This window comes from Mauremys mutica, chromosome 17 (assembly GCF_020497125.1).
Source record: "Mauremys mutica isolate MM-2020 ecotype Southern chromosome 17, ASM2049712v1, whole genome shotgun sequence".
NCBI classification, from domain to species: Eukaryota; Metazoa; Chordata; order Testudines; family Geoemydidae; genus Mauremys; species Mauremys mutica.
This window is the reverse complement of record NC_059088.1, coordinates 18,922,144-18,938,603: the sequence shown is the minus strand read 5'-3', so window position 1 is coordinate 18,938,603 and position 16,460 is coordinate 18,922,144. Positions and strand designations below refer to the sequence as shown.

At 64.0% G+C, this 16,460-nt stretch overlaps 1 protein-coding gene across 2 annotated transcripts in view; it reads right to left on the bottom strand.

Moving 5' to 3' along the window:
* Nucleotides 1-504: 504 nt before the first annotated feature.
* The window catches only part of IGSF9 (immunoglobulin superfamily member 9), a 55,852-nt gene continuing 39,896 nt past the window's right edge, over nt 505-16,460 (bottom strand). For both annotated transcript variants that reach the window (XM_044991204.1, XM_044991206.1), the window contains exons 12-21: nt 15,479-15,629; nt 13,931-14,054; nt 13,428-13,603; nt 12,121-12,371; nt 11,235-11,319; nt 10,756-10,926; nt 9,733-9,778; nt 7,855-9,372; nt 2,999-3,144; nt 505-1,207 (exon numbers count right to left, since the gene is read on the bottom strand). In XM_044991204.1, the coding sequence (XP_044847139.1) occupies nt 978-1,207; nt 2,999-3,144; nt 7,855-9,372; nt 9,733-9,778; nt 10,756-10,926; nt 11,235-11,319; nt 12,121-12,371; nt 13,428-13,603; nt 13,931-14,054; nt 15,479-15,629 (2,898 nt within the window). In that variant the 3' untranslated portion in view covers nt 505-977. The remainder of the gene's footprint in view (nt 1,208-2,998; nt 3,145-7,854; nt 9,373-9,732; nt 9,779-10,755; nt 10,927-11,234; nt 11,320-12,120; nt 12,372-13,427; nt 13,604-13,930; nt 14,055-15,478; nt 15,630-16,460) is intronic.

Sequence of the window (16,460 nt, the reverse complement as noted above, 5' to 3'; positions counted from 1 at the left end):
GTGGGCACAACCTCAGGCCAGGAGTGAGGCTGATGGCCAGGGTGCCTGGGCCCTGCACTGCCATCGGGTCTCATCAACTCCCAGCTGCCCCAGCACCATGCAGGAGCCAAGTGCCCCCCGGCAGCATCAGGCATGGCACAGCTGGCAAAGGCAGGAGGGTCTAAGTTCATCCATCAGCGCCAGGCTGGCCCGGGGGGGCCATAGTGCCTCCTGCACTCGCTGCAGTGCCAACTAGATCAGGGTCTGCGGCAGGACCAAGCAACCACAGGCCAGACCTGCAAGAAAAAGTGGCTTGATCCCAAGTGTGTGCCGGGGCCAGATGGGGGAGGGTGCTCTGCAGGGCCAGGGGCTGGGAGATGGGGGTGGGCGCGGGGCGACGGCAGGAGATGGGGCAGGGTGTTCCGCAGAGCCGGGGGGAGTTGGCAGACGGGGTGGAGGCTCCCTCGCCTGGCATTGGCCAGTCTCCCCTTCCGACGTGGTCTGTCACTCACATGGAGGCTAAAGTCTGTGCAATTCTCTTTTTATTCCGTTACAAATGCCTCTGTCCTCTGCCCATCCCCTGCGAGGACCCCTTGGCCTACTCCCTGTGCTCCCTGGCCCGGCCCGTGGGAGCTCCTGGGGCCAGCAGGAAGGGAGAAGCAGCCTGTGGCAAGTGCTGTCTGTGAGCGTGGGGCTGGACCTGGGCTCAGCTCGGTCCCCACAGCTGGCCAACCATGTGCTGTATGAAGGGCCGGCCAGGCCTAACCGCACCTGGCAGGCTGAGTGCCAGGCCTGGGCTCCCCACATCACGGGCCCTAGGACAGCCTGGCAGACCAGCCACTGCAGGAGCCTCCTGAGTCCTGCCCCCGGCGTGCTGATAAGCCCATGGTGGGGCGTGGCATCCGCCCAGCCGGGGTGCTGCAGGGATGCCCTGCCACCCGGCAGACTCTGCCAGCCCAGCCGCACCAGGCCGTGGCGGAGAGCGGGGCTGCGTCCTCTCACAGCAGCGTGGCCTGCTCAAAGCGCTCATCGTAGCCGTGGCTGCTCATCCTCTGCCTGCGCTGCTTGGCAACCTCCCTGCGGCGCCGGTACGCCAGGAACTCCTCCCTCAGGGCCATGCAGCGAGCCTCTGGGCTGGCAAGGGCCTGCGGTGAGCCCGACGCCTCCAGGGCATCCACTGACTTGGAGTTCCCTGGGGAGCCACTGCCGTCACCAGGAGCTTTGGCACCTGCAAGCCAGCAAAGGGGACGGTGTCAAGGGAAGGGAGGGCAGAAAGTACCCCCCACCCCAGTCCTGCCCTCCCTCCCTGGGCTCCCCAGGAGGCTGCTCCAGGGCTGGGGGAAGGGAAGCAAAGAATTACTCCCGGCTGGGACCGGATCAGCACGGCTCACACGGGCCCAGCCACAGGGGCTCCCGGCTGGGACCGGCTCAGCACGGCTCACACGGGCCCACTCCCGGGGGCTCCCGGCTGGGACCGGCTCAGCACGGCTCACACGGGCCCGCCCATGGGGGCTCCCGGCTGGGACCGGCTCAGCACGGCTCACACGGGCCCGCCCACGGGGGCTCCCGGCTGGGACCGGCTCAGCACGGCTCACACGGGCCCGCCCACGGGGGCTCCCGGCTGGGACCGGCTCAGCACGGCTCACACGGGCCCGCCCACGGGGGCTCCCGGCTGGGACCGGCTCAGCACGGCTCACACGGGCCCGCCCACGGGGGCTCCCGGCTGGGACCGGCTCAGCACGGCTCACACGGGCCCGCCCACGGGGGCTCCCGGCTGGGACCGGCTCAGCACGGCTCACACGGGCCCGCCCACGGGGGCTCCCGGCTGGGACCGGCTCAGCACGGCTCACACGGGCCCGCCCACGGGGGCTCCCGGCTGGGACCGGCTCAGCATGGCTCACATGGGCCTGCCCACGGGGGCTCCCGGCTGGGACCGGCTCAGCACGGCTCACACGGGCCCGCCCACGGGGGCTCCCGGCTGGGACCGGCTCAGCACGGCTCACACGGGCCCGCCCACGGGGGCTCCCGGCTGGGACCGGCTCAGCACGGCTCACACGGGCCCGCCCACGGGGGTTCCCAGCTGGGACTGAGCAGCACCAAACGGCAACCCCATGGGGTTGAGGGGCTCTGACTCCAGCGGGGGAGAGGTGAGGACCTAGACTGGGCCTGGTGGCCTCCTGTGTGGTGGGGCGGGAATACAACACTGTGCTCAGCTGCCCCACTGCTAGGCCTGGAGCAGGGACATGGGAGGCTTGGTCTGAAGCCAGCCCTGGGGCAGAGTGGGAATTTTTTGTAATATTTTGTATTAATACTGTATGTGCCTCAATTTCCCCTAGGTGGTGCATGGTTAACTAGGAGTGGTGTTCAGCTGACAGGTCTCTACTTACTTGGCAGAGATCCAGGTGTGACTGACGCCTGGCGGCGTGGGGCCTGCCTGGGGCCTCGTGCTCATGGAGCGTCTGAAGACAACGGCCTCTCCCACTGCCTGGGCATTTGGCACCTAGCAACTAACGACCATGGATGGCCCACCCTCTGCAGGAAGCCAGCCAGGTGTGACCAGCTGGAGAACAAAGGCCCGGTGGGGTTGTTAGGGGTGGGCTGCTGGAAGCAGCAGACGCTCCTGGGCTGGGACTAAAGAGGAGTCAGAGGTCTCTGTGCTGGCCAGGATGGACCATGCTGTAACTTTCTGTTTCTCTGCCTGCCTCATCCTGGAGGGGAGGGCTTGTGTCAACCCCTGGGATACACCGGAGGCCCTTGGATCCCAAAACACAACACAGACTCTGCTCACCTCCCGTATGGAGATGCAGCCACCTCTGGACTAGGATGGGGCAGCTGTTTATACTCACACCCTCATGCCCCTGTACAGGAGTCCAGGGCTGAGAGTTAGGGAGGCCGCACAGGCACCTGGAACAGCAGGGAGGGCTTGTGGGGGGCAGGACTCTGGGACTTGGGCGGCCAGCCCGCAGGCAGGAGCACCCTGCAGCCCCGCATGGCACCGCCCGAGGCCCTGCTCACTCACTCTGCCGCTCCAGCTCCCGCACGGCGATGGTGGAGACGGGTCTCTTGGGGTCCCCGCTGCGGTACAGCTGCAGCGCATCCAGGATGTCTGACTCCAGTGCAAACTCCGAGTCCCACTCGTAATTCTCATCCACAGACGTGTTCCTCCTGCCGGGCAGAGGGCAAAAGCGGGCGTTAGGAGCTGGGGCACTGATGTGGGACAAGGCCCAGTGCTGGGGGGCAGGGGTAAAAGGGAGAGCAGGGGGGCTGGCTGCCCCACTGCCATCCCCAGCACCACTGGGGGGCGGGGGGGGGGAAGCAGGGGGGATGCTGACACACAGGGCTGGCTGCCCCACTGCCATGCTCAGTGTCGGGGAGACGAGAGCAGGGGGGACACTGCCCCAGTGCCATGCCCAGCACAGGGTGAAGGGAGACCAGAGAGGATCCTGACATGGGCTGGCTACTGGGGGGGGGGGGGGGGGAGGGAGGGGAAGGGGGCAGGCTCAGGTTGCAAATACTCTGACTGAGGCTGTCAGGTCACAGGGTGTGACCCTAGTAGGAGCTGGGGGGAGAGGTAGAAACGCTGGAGGGTCGGGATAGGGTCCAGAGTGACCTGGACAAATTGGAGGATTGGGCCAAAAGAAAAATGATGAGGTTCAACATGGACAAGTGCAGAGTCCTGCACTTAGGACGGAAGAATCCCATGCACTGCTACAGACTAGGGACCGAATGGCTGGGCAGCAGTTCTGCAGAAGAGGACCTGGGGATTGCAGTGGAGGAGAAGCTGGATATGAGTCAACAGTGTGCCCTTGTTGCCAAGAAGGCTAACAGCATATTGGGCTTTATAAGTAGGGGGCATTGCCAGCAGATTGAGGGAAGTGATCATTTCCTGCTATTCAACATCGGTGAGGCCACATCTGGAGTACTATGTCCAGTTTTGGGCCCCACACTACAAGAAGGATGTGGGAGAATTGGAGAGTCCAGCAGAGGGCAACAAAAATGATTAGGGGGCTGGAGCACATGACTTATGAGGAGAGGCTGAGGGAATCTGGATTGTTTAGTCTGCAGAAGAGAAGAACGAAGGGGGATTTGATAGCTGCTTTCAACTACCTGAAAGGGGCGGGGCGGGGGGGAGGAGGGTGTTCCAAAGAGGGTGGAGCTCGGCTATTCTCAGTGGTGGTGGCAGATGACAGAACAAGGAGTAATGATCTCAAGTTGCAGTGGGGGAGGTCTAGGTTGGATATTAGGAAACACTATTTCACTAGGAGGGTGGTGAAGCACTGGAATGGGTTCCCTAGGGAGGTGGTGGAATCTCCTTCCTTAGAGGTTTTTAAGGTCAGGCTTGACAAAGCCCTGGCTGGGATGATTTAGTTGGTGTTGGTCCTGCTTTGAACAGGGGGTTGGATTAGATCCCTCCTGAGGTCTCTTCCAATTCTAATCTTCTGTGATTCTCTGTCCCAGGGCAGCTTCATGCTTCCCACAGGGGGTGACAAGCGACCTTCCAACTCCAGGGCCCTAGGCCTGGCATTGCACCCAGCAGGCCCCCAGGGACTGGCCACCCCTGGGTCCAGCAGGGTGGGGACATGCGGTGCAGGATGGGAGCGAGGTCCCAATGCCCCATCCATCCTGGGCCCAGGGCAACACCTCATGGACAGGCCCAGGAGCACAGCCTGCCGCTGGGCCTGACATGGGCTCTGTGATGTAGCCCACCATCTTCCTCACTCCCTCCCAGCTCACTGGGCTGGACTCTCCCTGCCGCTCCCCAGGCCAGCAAGCGAGCGTCCTCCCCGGCATGGGAGCGATGGGCCTTCCTGTGCACTGGCGTCAGCAATGGCACAAGGCTACACAGCAGAGCCCCAGGGCTGGGGCAGTGACTCTGTCTGGGCTGCTGGGGTCACCTCTAGCCTCCCTTCCCCATGGGGCACACATGCTGCTCCGTGGGCCACATAGGGGTCACTCACTGCCCCACAGCTAGATCTGCCACTCTGAGCCAAAAACCCAGGGCATCCGGGACGAGCCTGAGCCCGTAACACTCAACAAATGGCAGCACAGAGCACCAGGTGAGCGAGCCGAGCCGGGCGCGGAGTGCCCCCCCATCACAGAGCCCGGGGGGAGCGAGCCGAGCCGGCCACAGAGTGCCCCCCCCCCACAGCACCCTGAGGGAGCGAGCCGAGCCAAGCGCGGAGTTCCCTCCCCCACAGCGCCCTGGGGGAGCGAGCCGAGCCGGGCGCGGAGTGCCCCCCCCTTACAGCGCCCTGGGGGAGCGAGCCGAGCCGGGCGCGGAGTGCCCCCCCGTTACAGCGCCCTGGGGGAGCGAGCCGAGCCGGGCGCGGAGTGCCCCCACCACCTCACAGCGCCCGGGGGGAGCGAGCCGAGCTGGGCGCACAGTGCCCCTCCAGCATCCTGGGGGAGCGAGCTGAGCCCGGCATGGAGTGCCCCTCCGCAGGGCTGGAGGCTAGCCAGCCCCCTTTCCCAAAGGAGGTGCACCTGGGTTAGCAGAGAGCAGCAGGTGGCTGTAGCGAGGGGGATGCTCAGGAGCCAGAAGCCTGAGGAGCTGTAGCTGGCTTGAAGCAGTGGCTGCAGGGAGCCCGTCCAGCTCCTGCAGAGACACTGAATTGTGCCCAGCTCTGGGAACCCCCCCAGCTAAGGGAGGGACACACTGGAGGGCCAGGACACAGCTGACGACTGAGTAAAGTGGAGCCCAGTGGGAAATATGAATTTCCTTTGGCCTGAGCTGGGGGTTTGAGGAGCCCTGAAAAAGGGTAAAGCTGGGGCAGGGGCTGTAGAGCCGCCTCTGGCCATGAGAGGGTGCTCAGGTGTGATCCCATTACACACCCCAGACGGGGCCGCACAGTGTCCCTGAGCCCAGTGCCACCGCTGGCCTGGCCTGGGCCAGACCTGACCCGCTGCCCTGCAACCGTAGCACAAGACAGGAGCCCAGAGCAAGCTAGGAACACAGCAGCAGCTGACACAGTGGCCACTGGGGGGCGACGGATGCTCTGGTGACAATCCAGGCCAGGGGCAGCACAGGCCTGCACGCCCCATGGCCCCACTGACCTCCAGCAACGGTGGGAGCTGGCTGTGCAGGAGCCAGGAGCCCTGTGCTGGGGGGTGGCGTGCAGGGCATGGATATAAGCTCTGCTTCATTTGCTGAGGGGCTTCCCCCAATACACCCAGCGAGGCCCACAAGGCAGCTGGCTGCTAGGACGGCGTCAGCCCCGGGATCTGGGCATGTGCCGGCTCCACAATCATATCCTAACATGCAGCCAGGACCCCCAGAGCTCCCTCCCGCTCTCTCCCCTGGCCCAGCACATCTCCCATGGTGCAGGCCGGGCCATGCCCTGCCCTGGAACTGCAAAGCCGCTGGGGGCGGGCACCTGGAGGGCTTGGGAAGTGGTTTCAGAAGCTCTGGTAGGGGGAGAGGAAGAGCCCCTCCTTTCCTCGCCTGCTTGGATCAGGCAAAGAGGCCTGGAGATTTCAGGGGAGGGACATTTGAATTCCTTAGTCCCCTTCCCACGAGCCCTGACACTGACAAGCTGCTCCCAGCTGGGTATCTGACACTGCGTTCAGCAGTCTCGGGAATGCACCCTAACAGGGGGCTGCTGCTAAAGCAATCAGCAGTGATGTGCCCTTGTTAGGGTTCAGGGTCAACACCACCTTGAGGCAGCTAGAACAGTCCCCCTGCTCTCAGAGCTATTGGTCCAGGCTGCTGCAGAGCAACAGGCCAGTTACACCTTGAGGCCAGCCTGAGGGCTCCTGGTAGCCAGGAGCCTCAGACATTTCCCATAGAGATGAAGAGAATCTGGATCTTAAACTTGAAACTACTTTAAGAACCAGCAACAGTCTGTCTGGCCACGCTGCAGGCTGATGGCTCTTGCCCTCCCGGGGCTTATGCTGCCCCCCAGGCCTCTCTAACTGGTTGTTCTGGGGATGTTTCAGAGATCTGGGGGGTGAGGTAATATCTTTTATTGGACCAACTTCTGTTGGTGAGAGAGACAAGCTTTCGAGCTACACAGGGCTGGGAAAGGTACCCACAGCGTCACAGCAAAATACAAGGGGGACTAGAGAGTTTAGCATAAGTGGTTAACACACTCGTTACCCACCTCCAGCCTAGGGAGGAAAGGAAGGTGTGGGGGAAAGCAGCTGGGGAAGGGGGAGGTCTTAGTGGGAAACAAATCAGTGTAATAAGCCATCAATCCGGTGGCTCTGCCCAGTCCATGATTTTTAGTGTATAGGGCAGACTGCCCCATGCCAGGTCTCCAGGAATTTCACAGCCTTTGAGCTCCCTCTTCACCCCATGGACCAGCCACCAGCACTGTCTGCCGCTCTCTGCAGGGGTCTGGCAGGCCCCCACCCCCTGCTCCAGAACAAAGCGCCTGGCAGCATGGACCTCTCTCACCCTCCCATGCCACAGGGGACAAACAGCCTAGCAGCTGGGCATCGGCTCTTGTGAACTCCAGGAGGAAAAGAATCACTCAAGAGGGGAGAGGCTGGTGGGAGCTCTGCTCATAGCAGCTTAGGTCCATCTCCAGCCCCTGCATTTGGCAGTGCCAAGGGGGGCACTTTACAATCCCCGGTTCCATTACACAGAGCAGGGCTTTTCATCCCTCGTTCTCCCCAGGAGCCAGGGCAGGGCAGAGCTGAGGGTGTTCAAGGCCTGGGTGGGTAAGTGCAGCTGGTTTCCAGGCTGGTAATGCCAGATTTGGGGTTCCCTTGGATAACTCCCCATAGCCACTGCCCTGGGCTCTCAGCACCCATGCTGCAAACCAGGTCCTGGGGTTACTATCCCGCTGTCACCGCATGAGTCAGCAGAGCTGGGAATAGAACCCAGGAGTCCTGGGGTTTCTTCCACCCGCCATCCCAAACCATGCGGCTCACCTCTTGCTGACAGTGGCGACGGCCAGCTCCTTCCTTGGCCTGCCCTCCTCTGCCATGGAGCCCCGGGACTCGCCTTCGCTTTGCCAGCCCGCTGTTTCCCCTAGCGGGGAGCTGAGGTAGGTGCCCCCTAATGACAGCGCCAGCGAGGGGGGTCTCAGGAAGGACACGCTGCCCCGGCCGCTACTCTGGCTGGTCAGGCTGCCCCGCAGCAGCTTCTCAGCAGATGGCCCCTGCAGGCAGAGGGTCCCCGGGGCCTGGTGCTTCTCAGGCACCTGAGCTTCCAGCAGCTCTGCAGACAGTGGCTGCCCGGGCAGGCTCAAGGCCCAGTTGGACTCTGAGGAGACGGCTGTGTACATCGGCTCGGTCCTGCTGCTGTCCGAGGGCGATGGCGCCCGGCCCCAGGGGGCCTGCTCCTTGGCCAGGAGTGGGTCGGAGCTGGGGCCCAGGTAGCCTGGCCACACCGTGCTCCCAGGCAGGGCAGCCTTGGCAGGGCCAATCTGTGGCTCTGGTGGTTTGAGGAGAGCCTTGCTGGGCGCTTGCTCCAGAGGAGACTCTGCAGTGCCACGCGTGTCCATGTAGTCCAGGTAGGCCGCTCCCTCCGTGCTCTGCATGGGACCCTCCTCCCCCAGCAGGGTGGGCTCCGTGCTGCCCAGGGCCTGGAGCTCGCAGGGCTCCTCCTGGGGTGGCCAGTCCCCATCCACGCTCATCTCCTTGAAGAAAGGCAGGCTCAGGTACTGGAGGATCCCACTCTGGGCCGAGGAGCTGGCTCTCCGCTGGCTGCTCGGAGACCCAGAGCCCAGTGGCTTGGGGCTGGCCAGAGCTGGGGCGCTCAGCAGCCTGCCGAGCACGGGGGAGCCCCCAGGGCCTGGGGAGTTGCGCAGCGAGCTGACAGTGCTCTGGCAGTGCCCCTCGTAACACATGCCGTCCCGCGGCTCCTCCACTGTGCTGAGGGGCAGCGGCACTGGGGAGGCCACAGGGCTGAGGTTGATGCTGCACAAGGGTTTGCCTTCCTCCGTGGGGCTGCTGCAGTAGCCAAAGTAGCGTCCCTGGCGGTAGCCAGAGGATCTGGCTTCTCTGCGGGCCTGGCCTGTGGCCTTGGGCCGCAGCGGCACTCCCCTCTTCCAGATGGGCTCCTCTGCCTCTGGGGGAGCGTACACCTGCAGGTAGGGTGCTGGCGGGCTGGACTCAGGCGGGGTGGGGGAGGGATCCTGCTGCAAGAGCTTGGGGAACAGCTCCGTCTCGAGGGCGCAGGGGGAGGCCTCCCGGGGCAGCCTGTCCGTCTCCACCACAAAGCGCCCGTCGGGGCCCCGGCAGATGCGCTCCAGGGGCATCGCATCCCCGATGTGGCTTTCGTACACCATGTACTTGGAGCTGGTCCTAGGGCCGCCAGCGATGGTGAGGCCCAAACAGGTGCCAGCCTTCTCCCCCCACAGCAGAGTCCGGCGCAAGCTCTGGTACGGGGAGGCCTGTAGCTTCAGCTTCATGGCGCTGTCCGGGCTACCAGAGCTGTGAGAATTTCTGCAGAGAAAGAGAGGGATTAATGGGGGGATCCCCCTGCCTCCTGCCATGGGGCAGCCCCTGCCTACTTGTTCCCCCCATCCAACCTGGCCTACACATTCACTCCAAGAACTGAGGACAACCCCCCAGCCCCGAGTGGGAAGGGTCAAAGTGCACTAGCTAGCCCCACACCAGAGCATGGCCAGTGGAGGGGTGGCCCGTTTCCCACAGCCCCACCCCAGCGGTCAGGACCCAGCCCCGCTCCCTCCCACTCGAAGCCCCACCCTGAGCCAGCGGGGAGCGAATGGGGAAAGCAAGGAGAACAGCATGGCACAGGGAGCGTGGTGAGACAGGAAGATGTCGTGGAATGGCGCGACTTACTGCGGAGGTGGAAGCTTCTTGTTGGGGGAGAAGACGATTGGTGGATCTGGAAGGTCATGAGAACACAAGGGGATCACATGGCGAGCAACTCAACATGAGATGAGGAGACTGCAGTGGCCCATGCCCGCCCCTGGCCCCCAGCCGAGCCCTGAGGGCCCCCACGGATTGTGGGGGTGATCACCTGCTTGTGACAACCAGCATGAAACCCACCAGCACCCAGGGGCCACCAGACAGCCATCGGGGGACGGGTTATAGTCCCTATTGCCCTGGGGCCGGATCAGAATCGGTGCTCCCTGGAAAGGAAAGGCCCCGTGTCCCATTTCCCACCCTGATGACCCAGCCAGTCCCTTGACCTAATGGTGTTGTGCTTCTCAGCTCCCCTTCCCCACAGCCCCGTTCCCAGCAGGGGGACATGCCCTGGGCAGGTTTTGCTCCTCCAGGAGCAAGCAGCAGATGAAGGGAGGGGTAGAGAGGCTGGGATCAAGGGGCCTTCATCATTCCCAGGCCTTGTCGACCAGGGAAAGTGGCACTGGTGTAACCCCAGGGGTTCAGTGACCTCGGGGCAGCACTGTGGCTCACCACGGTGGCTGGTTGCTGTTTAGCCTACGTTGGTTGTAGCTAACCTGCACTAGACTGGGTCAAACCAAAGTCAGAGCAGCCCCACCAACAGGGCTCCCAGTTAATTGAACCACTTTGAACTCACCCCTCTGGCTGCGACAGTCCTGGGGTTCTGAGTGTCCCATGCCAGCCTGACCTCAGCTCCCCGCTCCTCTGGGCTCTTCCCACCCAACCAACCCAGAGGGGGCTGTCACCCAACCTGGGTTACAACCTCATGTCCCTTACCTCCTGTGCCCCCCACCTGGGCTACAACCCCTTACCCCATGTAGGGAATGACCCCTGACCCCACTGAGAGACCTCACCCCATCCTCCATTGTGTTTCTGGGCCGCCCAGCGAGGATCCCAGCCCCTTGCTGTGCTCCCGACCTCGGCAGCTGTGTGCCTGTGCCAGGGCTGGGTCCCTACCTTGCCTGCGTTTCTGGAGGCGGGCGGCACGCCGGCGGTTCATGATGCAGGCTACCATGGTGCTGAAGATCACAGCCACGCTGAGGAAGCAGATGCCCCCGATGACACCAGCCAGAACAGGCTGCGGCAGGAGCTCAGGCAACTGAGTGCGGGATGGATACACCTCCATACCTGGGCAAGGTGATGGGGAGAGGCCTCAGACAGCCAGCAGGGTGAGGGGATACCGTGCTTCTCCCTTAGGGGGAAACCAGCCCATAGACACTTGCCTACCAGCAGGGAGGGGCCCTCTGCTTGGGCACAATTGCCAGTTCCATTCCTGCCCCTGTCACACCAGGCTGGCCTGGCTTGGGTGCATGGAGGGAGGCCCATGGGGGGCAGAACAGGAGTTGTGGCAGTACAGGTCCCCTCCTCAGCACCCCAAGGAGACCTAGGGCTCTGCCAGGGCGTGGCTGTCTGTCTGGGGCAGCACAGAGCTTTACCTGCCGTGGAGACGTTCACGGTGTTGCTGGGGTCGCTCATGTAGCTCCCGGCAAAGGCCACCAGGCGGAATTCGTAGCAGGCGTCCTGGGAGAGCAGAGGCTACGTTAACGTTATGGCCAGCGCCCGTCGGCTCTCCTCCATGATGTGGGGCGCAGACCAGAGACAGCTCCTGCCACAGGACCTGCAGCCATGTGTGCAGCGAGCTGAGGGCTTCCATCCCAGCACCAGACACACCCTGTCTCAAAGCACCTCTGAAAGGTGCAGTGACACCTGGGGACAAGCAGAGCCCCTTCCGGACAGAACCGTCCACGCAGTACTCACCACCAGGGGGCCAGCACCGGAGCAGAGCCGAGCCCCATTTCCACCCCCAGTGGCCTGCTGGGCAAGAGAACACTCCCATGATGCACCTTGGCCTGTGCCCGACCAGGCTGTCTGGGCCCCTCGAGCCCTTCTGGGGCCTGCTGCTGTCCCGAGAGCTCAGCAGCCTGCAGCGCCAGGGCACAGGTTCTGTAGTGAACCCTGCAAGCCAGGGCCCAGGGCTTCCCACCCTGAGGAAGCACCAGGCACCAACCTGGAGCCACTGTTCAACCCATGGGCTGCCAGCCCCCTGCTTGTGCAGAGCCACTCTCCCCTCTCCGTCCGGGGGTCCCGCCTGGCAGGGCCAGCCGGGGGCAGGTACATCAGCACAGCGCTACTGAGGAGGCCATGAAGCGCGCCCGGCCTGCCGTCAGGTAGTGCCACCCAGCCAGGGAGGGGCTGCTGCTTGAGCTCAATGCCAGGGGCTCGGGCTGCCAATCTCTGCAGGGGCAGGCGGAGCCCTGGTGCAGAAACATCCAATGCAAGACCCACAGGTTGGCATTTCAAACCCCACCCCCACACACCAACCTTGATGAGTCCTGGCACCAGGACCTGGGTCTTTGTGCTGGGGATGGAGCCATCCAGCCCCTCCCAGCCGCCCTGGTCCTGCCGTAACTCCAGCGCGTAGCCTGTCAGGGCCACGGAGAACTGCAACGGGGGCTCCCACTGCAGCAGGACCCCGCGCGATGTCTCATTGGCTGTCAGGGACTGTGGGGGGGACAGAAAGATGCGTGTGGCTGTGGTGGACAGCTCGGGAGGCACCTCGGTCGTCGGGAAACCTGAAGGGAAAGGAGACACTGAGGAAAGGAACCAGGCAGCCATTTGGGGAGAGGGGCAGCCCCAGGCAGCCTTTCGGGGGGGGAATGGGGAGGGGAGCCCCAGGGCAGCCATTCAGGGGGGTGCTGGGGGGATCCCCAGGGCAGCCACTCAGGACACGTGAGCTCGGGTGGGTGGCTGGGAAGCATGTTCCTCCCTTAGTGATTGGAGCCTCCCTGGGGGACAGGGCGGGACCAGCTCTGGGGAGGGGCAGCCCCAGAGCCCGGGCGTTTTCCAGGCATCACTTGAAGGGTGGGGATTCCATTCCCAGGAGTTCGGGGGGTGGGGATCCCTCCCAAAAGGCAGCCATTGGGAATGCCCTTCTGGGGGGCCGGCGAAGGTGAAGGTATCCCTACAGGAGAGGTCCCTCTTCTAGGTGGAGGAGCTGTTCCCAGGTGTAGGGGAGCTGTTCCCAGAGGCTGGGGGAAGGGAGAGGAGAATATTTCCAGGAGGCAGGGTGCTGGCAGTGGGGGGAGCTGGTGGGGGGGAGCCCCATTCTTGAAGGGAGGGAATGCTGGCAATGGGGGGGGCATTCCTGGGGCTGGAGTGGAGGGTGGTTCTCTAGGGTGCTGGCAGTGGGGGGTGCCATTCCTGGAGCTCGGGGGGGGCAGTTCTCAGAGGTGCGGGCAGTGGGGAGCCCTGTCTCTAAGGGGGGGGAGTGCTGGTGGTGGGGGCTCATTGCCAGGGCTGGTGGTGTGGGGGCTGATTCTCAGGGTTGCTGGCGGTGATGGGGCCATTCCTGGGGCTGGCGGGTGGAGAAAGGGGAGCCTGGTTCTCAGAGGTGTGGGCGGGGTGGGGGGGGGACTTTCCCGGGGTGCTGGCAGTGGGGGAGCCATTCCTGGGACTGGTGGCGGGCGGTTCTCTAGAGTGCTGGCGGTGGTGGGGCCATTCCCAGGGCTGGCCTGGGGGGCTCAGTTCTCAGGGGTGCAGGCTGGGGAAGAGGGGAGCTCAGTTCCCAGGGGTGCTGGTGGGGGGGGGGGGGGCGGTACTCAGGGGGAGGAGGTGCCAGAGGCTCTCACCCAGGGGGAAGGAGGTGACGATCTCACTGAAGGGGCCGCTGCCCAGCTTGTTCTGGGACAGGACGCTGAACTGGTAGCCAGTGGCCGGCTGCAGGTTCTGCACCAGGAGGTACTCAGCCCCCACAGGCACCGTCAGCGACACCCAGTCATGGTGGGGCCGGTTCAGGTGCTTCACCCTGAGGAGACAGAGCAGGTGAGCTGGAGCCAGCCCTGGAGCCCAACCCCCCACACACCCTCCCCATATGCCCCCCGAGTGACGGCCTGTGCCTGAGAGCCCCCCCATTCACCCCTCATGAGGGCGCAGGGACACAGCCTCCGTCTGTGCTGAGAGCTGGAAATTCCCCGTGTTGTCTGTCCTGCATGGGGCAGGATCCCCACGCTCACACCCAGGACTAGCCTGGGCCATGGGCTCTGTGCCCCTGTGGCCGCGCCAGCCCACTTCCAGAGCTGCTAGACAGGGGGTGCCCCAGGGAGTGGAGAGCCCTGCCCGGCATGGGACTCACAGTGGCGTGTACCAGACGCTGAACCTCTGGAAGTATCCCCCGTCGAACCCCGGCTGCCAGGAGACGTTGGCTGCGAGGAGCAGTGGCAGCACCGAGACGTTGGTGACAGCATGTGGGCTGGTGCCTGGTGGAGACAGTCGCATGGGGAGTGAGTCGGGGCCATCTCTGATCTGCCCCTCCCAGGGCTCAGGCACTGGCTGGGAGCTGCCGGGGGCAGAGCGCCACCTGGCCAGCACAAACGCCCCTCCCCACAGATGAAATGGGCAGGCACCACCCACACGGCGCCTGCAGGGGAGGCACCTGCGTCAGGGAGGCACCTGCGTCTGTGGGCTCCCAATGGGCAGTTGCTGTGCTCAGGGGAGCGTCTGGGATGCTGCTCACCTGGGCACACTGGCATCACACTGCAGGGTCCCTGGCAGTACCCAATGGAGCTGGGCACAGGCCGAATCCAACATGGATTCCAGAGTGATACGGGGTCTGGGATGTGGAGATTGGGTGTTCGTCTCATGTACACTCCACCAGGCATTCCCATGGACAGCCAGTGCACCCCGCCCCCCTCGGGAGGCACAAAGCCCCCCACCCCGAGCCCCATACACACACAACCACTCACCCCCACCCCGAGCCTCACACACACACACACAGCCGCCCACCTCCACCCCGAACCCCATACACACACAACCACTCACCCCACCCCAAGCCTCACACACACACACACACACAAACAGCTGCCCACCTCCACCCCAAACCCCATACACAACCACTCACCCCCACCCCGAGCCTCACACACACACACAGAGCCGCCCACCTCCACCCCGAACCCCATACACACACAACCACTCACCCCCACCCCGAGCCTCACACACACACACACAGCCGCCCACCTCCACCCCGAACCCCATACACACAACCACTCACCCCACCCCGAGCCTCACACACACACACACACACACACAAACAGCTGCCCACCTCCACCCCAAACCCCATACACAACCACTCACCCCCACACCGAGCCTCACACACACAGAGCCGCCCACCTCCACCCCGAACCCCATACACACAACCACTCACCCCACCCCGAGCCTCACACACACACACACAGCCGCCCACCTCCACCCCGAACCCCATACACACAACCACTCACCCCACCCCGAGCCTCACACACACACACACAGAGCCGCCCACCTCCACCCCGAACCCCATACACAACCACTCACCCCCACCCCGAGCCTCACACACACACACACACAGAGAGCCGCCCACCTCCACCCCGAACCCCATACACACACAACCACTCACTCCCACCTCGAGCCTCATACACACACACACACACACACACACACACACACACAGCTGCCCACCCCCACCCTGAGCCCCATTCCCCCCCACACACAACCACCCACCCCAACTCTGAGCCCCACAGACACACTGCCAATGCATCCCCCCCATACATACACACACAGAGCTCTCTCCTCAGAGCCCAAAGGCCCTGGGTCAGGCCTCCCTCCCACAATGGGCAGCTGGTGGTGGTGCTGGTGTGGCCCAACTCACCCAACACGTGGACAGAGGTGGTGGCGCTGATCCGGGCCACCGGGTTGCTGACCGTGCACTCCCAGGCCCCGTGCTGCTCCTTAACCAGTGGCCAGAAGACGAGGCTGCTGTTCCCATCCACCTGGGCATTGTTCCTCCCTGTGCTTCCCAGCTGCAGAGCAAAGGCACAGCCACACTGACACCGGCAGCCCAGCCCTCCCCCACAGTGCCACTGTCAATCACTGGGGGAGAGACTAAAGTGGGCTGGGCTGTGAGCACAAATTTGAGGGGGGCTGGGCCCAACCCATGCAGTCTGGGGGAGGTGCGGGGGCCGGGCCGGCAGGCATGCACAGATTGGAGGGGAGATAGGGTGGCGCCGGGCTGGGTGGGTGCAGCTTGGGGAGAAAAGGGAGGCCACAAGCATAGATCGGGGCTGAGGAGTATCCAGCCAGCGACCAAGCTGAGCTTGCTTCCCAGCACACCAGTGCCAGGGCCACATTCACCTCCAAGAGCCTTGGACCTGCTGCCCCAGTGGCGGGTGGGAAAGGTGAGGCACAGGGAGGGGCAGCGACTGGGCCGAGGTCTCACTGAGAGCCAGGGGCAGAACAGGAACAAAACCCCAGAGTCCTGGGTCATCGCTTTCTCAGAGGGTGGGGGCTGCCCGGAAGGAGACACCCCCCCAGGGGCTCTGAAAGGGTTGTCGCACAGGGAGTCTCTGCACAGGACAAGCCTGAGGAATGAATAACCTGGGGGGATGGCGTAAGGCAGGAGCCGCATGGGGCAGCTGGGCTGCGTGGGGCTGGCTCCCCCTGCAGCACAGAGCCGAGTCCTGGGCCAAAGTAGGTCCTGCTTGTGGAGCCCTGAAGCTCTAGGCTGCACCTCACTGCCAAGGGAAATCTGCCCTGTGGGTGGCCAGCAGCAGAGTCCCAGGGCACTGGGCACTCACAGCTCCGTTGCCGCCAGTGGCAGCCAGAGCCGGCACCAAAGCACAGGCTGGGGGAAG